The 15,220-nt window shown below is 51.3% G+C and overlaps 1 protein-coding gene across 1 annotated transcript; it reads right to left on the minus strand.

Annotated features, from left to right (window-relative positions):
* Positions 1-210: 210 nt before the first annotated feature.
* Positions 211-14,884, minus strand: TNFAIP3 (TNF alpha induced protein 3). Its single transcript, XM_004701978.3, has 8 exons — positions 14,553-14,884; positions 10,676-10,866; positions 9,452-9,599; positions 9,133-9,303; positions 7,720-7,900; positions 4,868-5,763; positions 3,651-3,832; positions 211-2,393 (listed from the first exon to the last, which is right to left on the minus strand). The coding sequence occupies exons 1-8, from the start codon at positions 14,845-14,847 to the stop codon at positions 2,106-2,108; spliced, it is 2,352 nt and encodes a 783-aa protein (XP_004702035.2). The 5' UTR covers positions 14,848-14,884; the 3' UTR covers positions 211-2,105.
* Between the last annotated feature and the right edge of the window lie 336 nt (positions 14,885-15,220).

Raw genomic sequence — 15,220 nt, forward strand, 5'->3', positions numbered from 1 at the left:
CAGCCTGCCACGCTGCCATCTGGGCTTCTGTTTTCACAAGGACACCAGAGCCTCGTCCTTGAGTACACAGCTCCACTGCAAGCAGTAGTTCTTAACACTTATGTGCTGTCAGCGTGAGCGGTGTAGATGAAGACAAAAAGGGGTTCGGGAACTAGAGTCTTGACATGTCCTCTCTTTTTTTCTATCACTCATAGACATAAAACCAGCAGCTTAGGATCTTAAATAATTTATTTAATATTCACTCTTTTCAAAAGTGACGTTACGTTATTCATGAAAACATCAAGAAATCCAATCAAATGTACAGAGGTGTTCTACTAGGGAAAACTAAATGTGCAAATTTCAAATACTTTCTATAATAAGTATAAATAATTCAATTTTTTCACATTAAGCATGAAAATATTGATACACACAAAATATTAAAATATCACCTTTGAAAGAACTAGATGAGAACACTGGCGCTTGCCTGCTATCTTTGGAAAGAGATGGTCAAGACTGGCATCAGAAAAGAACAACAGGGCCTCAGAGAAGCCCGGAGGGCAAAGGGAAGGTGCCACTGCCTTGGAGGGGGCGGGGATTTTCCCGTCCTGAATTCCACACCGAACAGCGGCCTCCTGCACCTCTGAGGAAACTCTTTCTCCACCTTTTTACTTGTTGGCAGCAGCAGAGTCAGGAGAGACACTGCAGACCAGGAAGAGAAAGCTGCGGCCTCGGGCTTATGGGGACCTGGTTGGTCTTCCTGGGACATCGGGCACAGGAAGCTGCCCAGCACCTCAGGATACACACTGTTGCCCCGCAAATAAAAACCCACCATTCCAGGCGGTCTTCTGCTCCTTCCCAACCTTCTCTCTAAGGAGGTAGGACACTCAGAGGCATCGACAAGAGTATAAAGAGATGTCTTAGCGTACGGCTGGGAAGTGTCTCTGGCCAAAGCGGCTGCTGCTTCAGAGTGGTATTTTAATGAATTTGCGCTGGGTCCTGCCATTCCTCCTTTCCCCAGGCGAAGGCAAGCCCAGGGAGCCCCAGAGGCCGAGGACCCGCTGCGGGCAGGGACTGGTCAGGTCCTAGACTCTGCCCAGCATGACTCTCACCTCAAGAAGGCACGTCGCCCCACCCTCCCAAAGCAGAAGAAACATCTTCATTTCAATGACCTTGACGTTTGTAATAAAATAAATAAAGTGAATCACACAGCATGCTCCCTTTATAAAGGCAGCTGGTCAAGTTCATATAAGCCGGGTACAGAAGTGCACCCCCCCAAAAAAAAACAACAAAAAAAACCCCCAACAACCAGAAAACAGGTTATTATTAATCAGTCTTCTACTCAAACTTCTAGGCAGCATGACATCTTAGGAAAATGTCCCCTCATACATAAGGGTGTATTATATATATACACATGTGGACACACACCTCGAGGCAGGTGAACTCTGTCGAAGGCCACAACCAGAAGAGTACTACAGCGTGTTCTATCCAAGTCTCCGGATCTCTCGAAGGTGCATGTGGTCCGAGCAGCGTGTTGTGTGCTTTTCAGTGCAAGCTTCGTCTCAGCAGCCTCAGAATCACAGTCTACGGACAGCTCCGCTTTTGCCATGCCCAAAGGAAAGGGACCAGGCAGCCAGGAACCGACAGGAAGAAACCCTGAACTGACTGACACACTCCCAGTATGTCCGTTTTCCCTGAGCTTCCTGGAGCTTCTTGTGGAGGGCCTTGGGGCCCCAGGACTCAGCTCTGGATTCCCCGACCTGCCTGCCTGCCTGTCTTCTCCCTTCTCTCCAGCTGTTACTGCCATCCTGGTGGGTAGGATGCGGGGTGAGGTCCGGTCCAGGCACATACTACTCCAAGTCCATCAAGGCCCCCAGTTTCCCACTCAGTGTGAGGACCAATAGCCCCGGGCCAACACTTCCCACCACGCAACCTTTACAGCAAGATGGGCACATTGCCAGGTTACCAAGGGAGCTTATCTTTCCTTTCCCTTCTCAAAGGGATCCTGGCGCCCACCCACTCTGGCGGCGGGAACTGATGCCCCAGTGGCATCAGCGGTTCAGAGAATAGCACCATGGTGACGAACAGCTCTGGGCCCCTCTGGACTGGGCTGGCCCGCCTGGGTCTGCCTACCCATACATCTGCTTGAACTGGAAGCACTCGTTGCAATAGCCACTGCACTTGGCGTTACCGAAGTGCTCACAGGCAGGGGCCCGGCAGCGCTGCTTGGGGGGCTCGTCGGGCGCTGGTGGGGCGCCGGGGTGGGGTGCCAGGGCCACGCGTTGGCTGAGGTGCTGGCACTCCATGCAGAGTTCCTCGCTGCGACAGGCCAGGATGTTCTTGCAGGCAGCCTGGGCACACTTGGGCCTGGACAAGCTCTGGGTGGTTCGAGGCAGGTCTCGGAGCTGGCTAGACCTCTGGCAAGGGGCAAAGAGAGAGAATGCATCTTAGGGAGAGCGAGCACATGGGACCCCACGGTGGTGAGGAGTCTACACCCAGCCTGATGGGGGACAGAACATCTGCCTGACCAAGACATAAGACGAGCCAGCTTACGAGCAGGGACACCCTCCGACCCCAAGGAAAGCCAGGGGCCCCAAGGAGACTGAGCAGGACCACAGAAACCTGGCCAGCCTTGTTTTGTGGGCCCATTTCCTAACGTTAAGCTAGGAGCTCGGGTGCCCCGTGGATACTCTTTGGGCTGCTGTCTGCAGGGCCCGCAGTATGAAGCCACCAGCCGTGCCAAGGGGGAGGATGGGGCTTTCTAGTCCCATGAAAAGATATCAAAGAGTTCAAGAAGGAAGAAAACATTTTGAAAATGATGGTGGCATAAGCGTGCCATTATGCTTGATCTAATTGAATTACGGATTGTTATAATATCTCTAAGAGCTCCCAATAAAAGGACTAGAAAAAAAAAGTTACAGTCTCGGAAACTCAGAGGAGCAAGGGTCTACCCTGTCCTCTGGGGTCGCAGGTTGAAAAGGACGGATGGCAGTGAGTTACCACTAAGATGTCTTTTTTTTAAGATAGCTTTCCGACTCGCATCCTCGGAGCAGCGTAAGAAGTCGTGATCAGTCAAAGTTTACTTTTCTTATTCTGACGCAAGTCTGAGCGCAGGTCCCCTGGGGAGCTAGCTCTACCTGCTTGTCTCCTAAGGAAAACCAAGCAGCTAGGTCAAACCAGGTGCCGCGCCGTCAACCCTGGGTGTCCCAGAGAACGGCTTCTCAGGGATTTTGAGGGCTGTGGCCTTCCTGAAGCAGAGCACCCGCTGGCACCTGTAGGCGGGTCTGGATCACTGACTTTTTGGTCCGTAGCCAGCGCTTCACTGCTTGCGCTACTCTGGAGTTGCCCTCCTGGCACGGACTGGGGATTCAGGAACCTCCCCGGCCATTTAGATGGCTTTGCTTATGTGCTACAAGTTGAGGTTGTTTCTGACATCTAGCGTGCTGGGCGCTTCAAGATGTTGTAGTCTTTGGTCAATTTGACTGGCTTTTGGTGCAGTAAACGGTGGACACAACGATTTACGGGAGCTGCTCCCCTTCTGCCCTTGGGAGCCACAGTGACCGACAGGGACTCTGTGCTCAGGCTCCGTGGGAGGGTATCTGGCGATGGCAGGAAGTCACTGCCCCGGCAGGGACCTGCAAGCCCAAGCAGGGAAGGGCCTCCCGGTGTCTCACCAGTTGCTCTTCGGTCCTCTTGGCGTCATGAAATCTCTGATTCTGGGCTTTGATGAAGCACTTCTGGCAGTACCCTTCAAACACCGTGCTTCCCAGGCTGCCGCATTCCCGCCCCAGGCAGGGGACTGAGTTCTGGAACCTGGAGCCCGGGGGACTGGCTCTCCCTGAGTTAGCCACGAGATCTGGAGAACAGAGTGATGCACGGTAAGTACCACAGAGGAGTCACCAGGCAGGGCCAGGGATGGCGACATTAGGGAAATAAATGGGTCCCACACACCAGCTGCCATCCAGTGGATGCTGACTCACAGCCACCCCAGCTGTGTCAGACTGGGGCTGTGCTACTGGGGGGGGGGGGGGGCCCTAGAGCTGAGCCTTTCGAAAACAGATCACCAGGACTTTCTTCTGAGGTGCTTCCGGGGCGGTTGGAACCACCAACCTTTCCATGAGTAGGCTCAATCTCCACACACAGATTAATCTCAGCCAAGCTTACTACTTACATAAAACCAGCCTTTTATAGTTTAACTTTTTTGTTTAATGCTATTTCTGAAACATCTTTGGCTTCACAAATCTCTCCCAGTGGACACACGCTGCAGCTGAGCCACAGGGTCAGCCTAAAAAGGCAGACCCGACCGCCATCCAACCTTCTCTCAAACCAGAGTCTGCGGTCACGATTGCTCTCCTAATGTCGGTGACCACTTCCCTCTCCCCAGTGGGTCGGGTTCAGAGGTCTGTCTACCAGACCCACTTTCAGAATTCGAATTTAAGACTCCTGGCGAGAAATGCCCAGCACCTCCCGACAGACACATTCCGGAGGTGGAGTGGATGGCACAATGGTCTGCTCACGGCAAGGTCGGTATTGCCAGACCGAGTTCGAAACCAGCCACTCGGCAGGAGAAAGAAGTGCTCTCTACTCCCCTGCAGTCAGCCTCAGAAACCCACAGGGGCAGGTCTACCCTGTCCTGTACGGTCGCTATGAGTCAGCGTCAGCTGGATGGGAGGGGATTTAGTTTTGTTTGCTTTTTCTCTTCTGGACAGGGTGCTCTACGGGCTGCGGCCACTATGCAGAGCCTCTGCCCGTTGTGCGCTTATCACAGCCAGTGACACACAGGCAGACCAACCATCCTAGCACTGCCCCGACGGCCCCTCCCCTCCATCTCGGAGGATCAAAGCCCCTCAGGTGAGCAGCAGCTGTACTCGGAAGGACAGGCCTCACTCACGTTTGTTCTCTCTGTACTCGATGTAGCACAGGGTGCAGAAACCCTTCTTTTCCGGCGTCCCGAAGTAGGTGCAGCTGGCTTTGCGACACTTGCTTGTGCCCATCCTGTCCTCGGGAGTCCGTGCAGCCTGGCTCAGGTGGCCCGGTGGGCCCTCCGTCCCGGCTCTGTGGCAAGAATGTGGGGTGAGGCTCTGGATGAGCTGAGAGGGGTCCGACTTGGAGCGCTGGTGACAGGAAGGAGAGCCACTGGCGCCGAGGATGGAGGAGGGCTGGGCCGTAGTCCTTTTGAAGCAGGCACTGCAGATGCCATTAAACGTCCTGCCGGCATCCTGGAGGCAGGCTCGGCACTTACCAGGATCTGCATGCCTCGTGGGGTCCGCGCTGTGGCTGGGGATCAGCTGCCGGGCCTGGTGGCACCGCTCACAGAATCCATTGTGCTGCACGTTCAGCGTGAACGGGCAGCCGGGGCTCCTGCACTTCATGGCAGTGGTCTCGCTGAACAGAAACAGGCTGGGCGCGGTCGGCGGGGCTGAGTGGGGTCCCCCCTCGGGCTCCTCGGGGGTCCAGGCCTCACCCCGGGAGGCCCCGAGCACCAAGCCAGAGAGCCCCTCGGGGCCCAGCTTAGGGTTCAGCTTTGGGAGTTTCTTTTGACTTTTCCGCCGCCTCTCTGAGCACTCGTGGCAAAACGGCTGGGTGTTGACGGACATGAAGAAAGGACAGTTCGGTGTCTCACATTTCACGTCCATGAGCGAAAGCTGGGGTTCCAGAGGATTCTGGGGGTGCACTTCTCTCCGTCCCTGTTCGTTGTTCTCCTGCCACTTCTTGTACTCGTGCTGAACCAGCTCAAAGTAGTCATCCACCAGGCTGATTTCTTTGGGTAAGTTAGCTTCATCCAACCTAAAGATCAAGAGGGAAGAGATGAGCACACACGCCGTCAATCCTACACCATTGGCTCAGGGAGCACACATCCCCAATGCGGCAACGGCGGGCACTATGATCAGCACCCACTGAAGCGCAGGCCTGGGACGCAGAGCTGGCACCCCGACTGCCACGGCAGGATCCAGTCCATCCACCGACACGCTCGCGCTACAGTCGAGCATGAAGTGCGGGAGTCCGTCGTTCCGATGAAGTCCCAGCTTTATGGAAGGAGCTATGGGTAATTCCAAAGAAAGAGCTAGGCTGGGTCGACTTTCCCCGCACTGCTCAGCTGCTCCTCTGAAAAGCCACTTTGGTTTCCTAACTTCTCAGAGACCACATGTCTAGTGAAACCACACCTAGTGCTTGCTCAGCGCAGGTTCCCGCTGTGGTACAATGGCTCTGAAACGCCGTGTTCCGTACTTTGTTGTCAGTCATCTTACGCTTCATCTCCACTTGAGTTCACTGCCCTGCAGTAACTCCGAGGCACACAGACACAGGCACTACCTGGTCACTCCTGATGGAGCTAACATGCTTGGCAGCTAGCGTGAAGCGGAAGGTGGGAGGGACGAACTCACGAGCCACTCGGAGGGTAAAAAAGAGGTGGCAGGTTGCTCCCTTCAAGATTACAGTCCTCGAATGTTCTGTGGCCATCCACAAGTCTAGCCAAAGACTGAAATAGGAGTGTGGGGTACAGTGTGCCTTGTGGTATTGGGCAGTCATGCATCAAATGCTGCTCATCCATTAAAGTTTTGTTTTCAGCTGTTTGGCTGTGTTGTTGGGAGGATCGCTAAGAATTAGTCGCAAAGGACTGGGGAAAATACTGGCATGTGGCCCATTTCGCAGTTTCTGTTGCAGGAAGCCACCACACTACACCACCAGTGGCACCCAGGACTTCCTGTATAGAGGCTATTGCAAATATTGTTCTGAAATTCTTAACTTCAGGATTACATTTTTTTCCCAAGTGAATAGCTGTTTGAAAACTACTTTGTAAAGTACACTGGAATTTCTGGAGTACAGCTGAAACTCGCAGCACTGACACACGTGATGTGCATGATTTAATAACTCCACTCTCCCTAAAAGGGAACGAGGGCAGTCTCACAAGTGCTCCGGGGCAGCTCTCGCCTGCCTGCAGGGTGGCTATGAGTCAGCAGAGGCTGGACTGGGATCATCTGCACCTGAGAAATGGCACGGGACAAAGATCTCACAGGGGCCCTCTCTGGTGCAACACCTCTAGTTCTCAGAAACAGACATGTCTTTCGCATAACATTAGGCCCCGATACTTGGAAATGTGGATAGCGCACACTGTGGGCCTCTCTCCCCATTTGCCTGCGGTGAAAACCATGTAGCCATCACATAACACATTTTACAATTGTCTGTCTGGCATGGCTAGCCTCGCCATGCAGCCCAGGGAGAAGAGCTTTTCTTTCCACCGGCTTCTGCGGCTAGTCTTTCTTCCGGAGCCCTTGGGTACTTGAACACTAACCATAAGGTGGGTGGTCTGCCACCACCACCCAGAAGTGCCTCAGAATAAAGGCCTGGCTAGCTGCTCTTGGAAGGTCAAAGCCTTTTCCGAAGGAATCACCATTCTGCAATGCCTACGGTTGTCAGGAGTCAGAATCAACTCGATGGCAACTGGTCTCCTTCCTAGGATGACTGAAACAGCTCCCCCCCCCTACTCCCCACAGCGGAAGCGGACACTGAAACCCCACCATCCTCAGCATCCACATATCCAGAAAAACCCCCTGGGTGAATGACTTGTTCTTATTTGAAACTGAAGGCAGACCTGCTAATGCGATCCTCTCAGACACACGCCCGGGAGGAAAAGAAATAGGCTTAAATCCCGTGTCTGCTGAGCTGGGGGTGGCCAGCAGTGTAGCAGGGTGAAGTGGTAATGGTAGCGAAAGGTGAAGGCAGAGACACAAAGCACAGGCTTACTTCGCAGCATTGATCAGGTGGGTGGTGCCGAGGTCCCAGCCTTGGACGGGGATTTCTATCACCATCAAGTACTCTTTCAATAGCGTTTCCTTCATCTCGTTTTCAGGATCTGTCAGGAAGTGAACTCTGAAATCTTCAAATCGCCCTCGGTCTCTGTTCACCAGTGGAACGGCTCGGATTTCTGTGGGGGGAGACGGGGGAGGGCGTGTGAGAAAGAGAGTATCCCACCCGGTGAGGTGCAGGTGAGGCACACGGATAGACGACTAGATCTTGCACATACCCAAAGGATACCATTAAAGAAGGGCAAGTATTTTCTAGCCACAGTTAAAGCCAAGTGGGAAAGCATAGCATTGCTCGACTCTAGTACGAGACGCGTGGTTTCCAGGAACAGCCTCATAGGAGAGTGAGCAGAAGCCAGGGAGCAGATCTTGCCAGTCCATTCCCGTGCTTCCGAATCAGATGGACTCGAGATGGGATCTTAGCTTTGCCACTATCCGTGACACGAGACAGGCTATTTAATCTCTCCGAGCTCCAAGAGCCTCATCTGCAGGCTATACGGTTGAAATAAAATACAACCAAGTATGCAAAGCACCAGCAGTGCCTACTCCCCTAGGAAGTGACCTACACAGTAACAGGTGACAAGGATAGACTAGACATTGACCTGCTGCATTAAGGACTGGTGTAAAGAGCTCTGTGAGCCATGACTTATTACGTATCAGTGACGGAAGCTGTGGTGTTTACCATCGAGCTGATCCTCACCCCTGGCAGCCCCGTGTGTGTCAGAGTAGAATTGTCCTCCCCAGGGTTTGCAATGGCTGTTTTTTTGGCATTAGATCTCCAGGTCTTTTTTCTGAGGCCGCTCTGGGTGGACTAACTTCCAGCAATCGGTTAGCAGCAATGGACATTAACCATGTGCACCACCCAAGGACTCAGTAACCATATACATATCCATCGCCCACTGACTACGAATGGAAGGAGCCCTGGCGGCATAGTGGGCAATGCGCTGGGCTGCTAACCAAAAGGTCAGTAACTCGAACCCACCAGCCACTCCTTGGGAAAAAGATGAGATGTTCTGCTTCTGTAAGGGTTTGCAGCCTCGGAAACCCACAGGCACAGTTCTGCCCTGCCCGAGATGGTTGCTGTGAGTCAGACTTTACTCAAGGGCATTGCATTTTTTGGTTTTAGTACAAACAGGCCCATTGGAAGTGCCCTCCCAACAATCACACAAGGGTCAAAAAGAGAAGGGGAGGTTACGATTGCTACTACTGTAGTACTGTTACTAACCAAGGAAGTAATTTACTTAAATAAAACTCGTGCTGAAAGCCGCAGAAGAGCAAAGCCTGCTAGCTCAGCGAGAACGGATGCACCGGAGCTCACAGAAGTTACAAATGTGAACCCGTGCTGTGTTCTTACCAGGCCCGCTGTCCTTGAAGGTGACCAAGGGGACAAAGTGTTGGCTGTCGTAGCCAAGAACAATTGGGTATCTGTAGCATTCTTGAGCCGGCCAGTGGAGAGGCAAGTAAATTCCCCCCACCTTCAAAGGAGCAAAATTTGAACCAGATTCCAAACTTCTCAGCATTTTGTCTGTGTAGAGAAAGAGAAAACAAAAATAAACAAATAAGGTCCCCCAAACGAATGTCCTCAAACTCCACTGAGCTCCAGCGATCTGTAGCTTTGGTGGAGAGCCAATGCACTGTTCTTACACCCAACCAGCCATCGGAAGGCTGCCCACCTGCGATGACGATGATGGGCCTTCTGAGAATATTACACAGGACAAAGATGTGTATCTCTTCCAGAGAGTGGTACTGAAGTCGGCCCCGGGCCCCCGGAGTGTCTGTGGATGCCATTTTCACAAGGGTTTCCCATTCATCATTCCAGTTCTGAGGGGATGAAGAAGGAAAAAAATGTTACTTTGCACTAAAATATCCCTCTGACTTCATTCATACTAGCATTATTCATGGATAGAACTCAGCTTATTACCCCCTCTCCCTTTTGCTAAACAATGATCAGCATGATCACTCTTTCTCTCCATTTGGGCTGTTTTCCACTCCCCGGCAAAAGGGAGGGAGGATGGGGACAGCACCTGCTTCAAAAGGATCATAGTAACAATAACCCTGACAAGGCATAAACTCGGAGCCCCTCATCCAAACGCAGGCAGAAATCCCAAGCTTGGGACTGAGAATGGCGAACATGTGGCCGAGTGCGATGTGCTGGCTCAGCAACGCACGCGAGGTGCCCAGACTAAAGCCCAACACGCACTGCCTGTGAAAAGGCGACAGTCACAGGGCCATCTGAGCAAGTGAAGGACCCCACTGACCGGAGCCTCTGAGCAGAGACCCGGGTTATCCCATGGGAGAGTTCCTGGTGTTTTCCACTGAGTAGGCTGTGTGCGGCCGGATTCACATGACCTCACTCCCTGCCCTCCAGTCACATCTGACTCACAGCGACCCTACAGACTGGTTAGCACTGTCCCTGTGGGTTTCCAAGACTGTCCGTCTTTTAACAGGGGTAGAAAGCCTCATCTTTCTCCCACAGAATAGCTGGTGGTTTCAAAATGCGGGCCTCGGGGTTTACAGTCGAACTTGTAACTAAACCAGGGACTGGGCCTATGCTTCCCTCAGTCCATTTCTTGGAAGAAGTATAGCCAGAATGCCCCTTTCCATGTGCTCTCGGGAGGGACTGGGCCCTACAGGAGGCTAGCACATCATGCTGGGTAGAGCAGAGGGCCAGGGCGCAAGACAAGATGGTCGTTGACAAGACGGACTAACACAGTGGCTGCAACACGGGGCCCAGATCGACCAACCGTGGTGAGGAGGACGCAGGAGCCTGCTGTGCTTTGTCTGTTGTCCGTGGGGTCGCTAAGAGTTGGAACAGACCTGAAAGCACCCCACAGCCACCACCACAACCACCACAACAGACGATCACTATGTAGCTTCCAAGGGGAAGCAAAACATACCCGGGTGTCATAGCAAAGCCCCGTTTCCACAAATTCCTGAGATTTCAGAGACTCCAGTTGCCAGCGGAATTTGAAGTTGCGTGTGTCCGTCTCCTTGAGCGTGCTGAAGAGTGCCTTCCTGAGGACCAAGTCTGTGTCCTGAACGCCCCACATGTACTGAGAAGCAGCATGCATCAGGCAGTTCCCATCCCCTGAGGGCAGAGGAAAAACAAAACAAAACCCAGTAGTTAAGAGGCATTCATTGCAGATAAAACCTGGTGAATGTCTTCAGAGGCAGCAAGTCAGACTGCCACCAGCCACCCCTCTCCTGTCAGTTTGTCCTTCCATGCTGGCTAGCAAGTTGCTGTGAGGGCGGAAGCCATGCCACTGGTATTTCAAGGGCTTGCAGGGTGACCCGGGATGGACAAGTTTCAGGGGAGCTTCCAGATGAAGAGACAGGAGCAGGAGGGCCTGCAGATCTACTTCCAAAAGTCAACCCATGGAAACTTTATGGAGCACGACAGAATGTAGTCTGATAGTGCTGGAAGATGAGGCTCCTAGGTTTGAAGGCACTTAAAACACATAACAGTCCAACAATGAACTTGAGCAAGTCAATGATTGTGAGGACGACACCGTACTCGAGAATGCTGTGTTCTGTTGCATCTTGGCTCTCCATGAGTTAAGGGGACCGGATGGCAACTAACATCAACTCTGCTATCACCGGGGACCCAAGAAGGGAGTATGCAACTCAAATAGTATACTTTCTTAGTCATAAAGAGTCAGCTGCAACGAGTTTACAAGTTTGCATTAATAGTTTCAAAGGGGAAAACAACTCTTTCGGTCTTAGTTTTAAAGAATGGGAAGAACAGAGCAAAGGACACAGAAACTGATCATCAGGGAAAATTGGTTTCAACTCGCCACTGCCACGACCTAGTTGAGGGAAATCCCTTAACCTCTGGGTATTTTTCCTCTCTGTGCCATCAGGCCATCGGATAAGGATCTCAAAAGCCCTGTCCCTTTCAAACATTCCTTGAATTTCGGGCTAAGACTCAGGCACTCTCGCTCTCAGAGGGGACCCAAGCGGTGGTACACACCAACCAGGAAGCAGGCATGGCCAGGGTTCTAGCTAGAAAGGGACTGGTCGGGAGATGACTCACTGGCAAATGACCTGACCCTTCCACTTGAGCCTATGGGGCCAGGGAGTTTCCTCTGCTGATTTATAAAGCGGGATGACACCACTGAGTGACTTACAGTCCTCTTCCTCCTTCCCCCAGAAACGCGCTACGTGGCCCTGTGTGTTAGCAACTGGCAACCATCATGTCCTTTTAAAGAGTTATGCAGTGGCTGGCAGTCTAAATGTGAAGATGAGCACTGACGGTTGTGATTTTGAGGATCTGGGGGATTTTGAGAGGGGGGAAACCACCACCCAGAACCGATTTTTATTCCAGTCATGTGCGGCCCTTTCCAGGTTAAAACGGCAACTTCATGAACTATCTATCTCCCAACCTCCTAAAAACAAATCTTTGGGGGGAATGCTTGATACAGAACAGTCAACTCTCTCCCTTGGCAGGTGCAAACTTCTCTTTCTAGAAGACAAAGACACACTGCTTTCTTACAGTAGTCCTCTGTCACCAGAGCAGTGAAATGATTTTACTAAAAACGAAGCCATTAAAAAGCAAGCAAAGGAAACCCCAACGCACTCAAATCTGTGCACAGCCAGGATCCCTCCACGGCACACACTGAGACTGACTAACTGCAAGAACTCCAACAAATGGACAAGAGAGCGCCATCACTTCAGCCTGTGTCTTGGCAGAAGTGTGGTAACGATCGCCTTCTGTCGAAATTTCCCCTTTGCAAAATCTAGAGCAAAGATAAGGCTTTTTTTCTTCGGCTTGTGCTTACTTTCAGTTCTTTATTGAGATGCACCAGTATAAAATTCCCTAAGCAACATGTGGAATTCCCCAGTGCAAAGTTATTTGACTAGCCATTGAGCAACAGCTATTGTACTTTTTGTTCTAGTGTGCAGACATTTAAACTGCGAGGTGCACCCTGGACTTTCCAAGTGGGTGTGGTCAGAGTGAGCTGGAATAGGGCTACTCATTATACAAGTGAAATGCTACAGCCAATAGACGTTGGGATTTTTCACATGAAGTTTCAATTTTATGCCACCTACTCCCTTCCTCATTCACCCCCTGGCTCATATCCTCAAACACAAACTTGTGAATCGCCCCCTCCTCACACGGCCCATTGACCCTGTGGAACACTCCTGTGGGGGGAGGCCAGAGGTGGGGAAAAAAAGAAAGGGTGCTAATAAAAATTAGGAGGAGGTCACTTGCTTTCCCCTCTTCTGAATGCCTTTTCTTCCCTTTCGCCATAATTTTTTCTTCTTGGACGTGGGGAAAGCATGGAATTCTGAACCTAAAATAACCCCAGTTTCCCAGATGTTATAAAAATGCACGCAGTTTTTGGTAGTTTTATGTCTGCTGTGAATCTTTGTTAATGCGAGTGATAAAGATTTTTGGAAACTGGGTGTTTACTATTTAGACTCCACTTTTTTTTTTTAACTTAAGGAAGTTCAATGAAACCCACCTAATGACATCAGGGAATACTGACGATGGCAATAAAGTTTTCCCCTCTTCTATTATCTTCTGTAGGATAGCACTGTTCCCCACCCTCCCAAAGTGGACTCCATCTCTTTTTTTTGGGGGGGGGGGCAGGTAACAAAATAGGTACATTGAGCCACAAACTGTCAGGCACATCTAACCCCTCATTGATATCACAATCACCAACTTCTTCATATCACTGGATCTCATGCCACGGGCCATGTATCCAATGGCTCTTTTCAGCTCTTCTCTACTAACTCTGCTTCCAAGAGTCTATGCTGCACACACGCAGGCAGTATGTTGTGGGTGCTCAATACCCCACACCAAAGCTAGCTTCTCGCCGGCCCCCCCACCCTAAAAATAAATCACATGTTCATTCCTTACTCTGTTACCCAGGCATGGCCAAAGTTATTGTACTGACCAAGTTCACTCATTTAACATTCTTAGCGAAATCATTGTCAACAATAGTTATCTGCTCTTGGATATAATGTTTTGGAATGGGATGGTTCAGGAAAATCATTGATATGATCTTAGGCGATGTGCATTTAATTGATCATGGAGAGTCCACTTCTGACTCGTGAGAGTGATCTATATCTCTGGAGCAGATATTCTATATGCACTAAGCACTATGCCTGCATGCGCCTGTGAAGGTGCATTGCATACGAAATGGCTACCTGTGGCAAGGCGCACTGGTCGAGAGGACACGAAGAAGCAATCACCAGGAACCACTAAAAAGAAATGAAGTCGAGGTCTAAAGTCTCTGCTAGCAAGCCCAAGTTTGTTCTCACTTCCTAGAACGGGGTCCTGGGCAGAGCCATAGAAACTGGGTCCGTGGGAAGGTGCTACCAGGCCCTCTGTTGTCCTCAGCAGCCATTCATTACGAACACAGACAACACCATCCGTTCAAGAGGCTGGAGCCATCACAAACATTTTCTGATTATCACGGAAAACTACAGTAATTCACGCCAAGCTCTTCTTCTGAACTTACAGCCTGGGCACATTTCCATTCCTGGGGCAGCAAGGCCATTTTACAGATGACTAAGCAGTCGCACCCTGGATACACACAGCATCTAGCCAGGGCTCACTGCTTTCTAACACACACAACCAGAAAACCGCCTCAGCAAACACTCGCCCAACCAGGTGGCTTTTATGGGTCTCTATACAAAAGTGTCCATAGCCTCAAAGAGATTGGGGTTCCGGCTAATGCTATTCAAAGGTAACCAATGGAGACCAAGCCCCTTGGGGCCCACCCCAACAAGACAGAAGAAGTCCAGTCAGACCCAGCCCCGGCTTACCGTTCGTTTTCAGAGCCACAAGCTTCCGAACTTCGCGACACCAGTTGAGCTTCCCCTGGCTTTCCAGGGAAGCCTGGGTGCTTCTGTCGATGAGAGCTTTGTGGATGCTCTCTCGAAACTGCGGGCAAAATTGGCAAGTCCGGAACATTTCCAGGGTGTAGCGGTGCATGGTTTTAAAATGGTGAATGATCCCATTGGTGGGTTTAAAGATATCTTCTGGGGTTCTCTCTCTGATCTTCACAGCTTTCCGCATATTGCTGAAGTACAAAGCCTGAGGAAGGAGTTGTTCTGCCATGGTGCTTGCTCCTCGCCACCTGAAGAGGAGGGACAAAAAAGAAACGCAAAAACCCCATTCCGTTAGCCAGGTTTGAGAGGACTCCTGTGTACCTGCCTGCAGGAAACCCCAGTGTCTGATCTTCTCATTACCCTAATCTTGTAGGCAAAAGATCTTAGTCACCTCGACTCCAGGATACTAGCTGGCCCCACAGATTAACTCACACTGGACTGTTTCAAATTACATCACTTTTAAAGCTTAGTCTAAACAGGAGAAGGAAGGCGGAGAGTGGGTTCTGAGGAGGAGGGGAATAACCCGAGTTTTCAGTAAGGTTTGTCACGGAGCCAAGCCTGTCTGTCAGCAACAGGTACTATGGCTGCTAATCGATTTAAGC

Source organism: Echinops telfairi, unplaced genomic scaffold (genome assembly GCF_000313985.2).
Source record: "Echinops telfairi isolate 266 unplaced genomic scaffold, ASM31398v2 ScPeMD7_3533;HRSCAF=4204_0, whole genome shotgun sequence".
In the NCBI taxonomy this organism is placed as follows: Eukaryota; Metazoa; Chordata; class Mammalia; order Afrosoricida; family Tenrecidae; genus Echinops; species Echinops telfairi.

Bases quoted from the DNA above. Each gene is read 5' to 3' on its own strand.
- TNFAIP3 (XM_004701978.3), bottom strand. From the start codon at position 14,847: ATGGCAGAACAACTCCTTCCTCAGGCTTTGTACTTCAGCAATATGCGG. The intron at 3,833-4,867 runs GTGAGTGAGGCC...TCTGTTCTCCAG, and splicing joins CGAGTACAGAGAGAACAAAC to ATCTCGTGGCTAACTCAGGG. The intron at 2,394-3,650 runs GTGAGACACCGG...GCCCCTTGCCAG, and splicing joins AGAGGACCGAAGAGCAACTG to AGGTCTAGCCAGCTCCGAGA.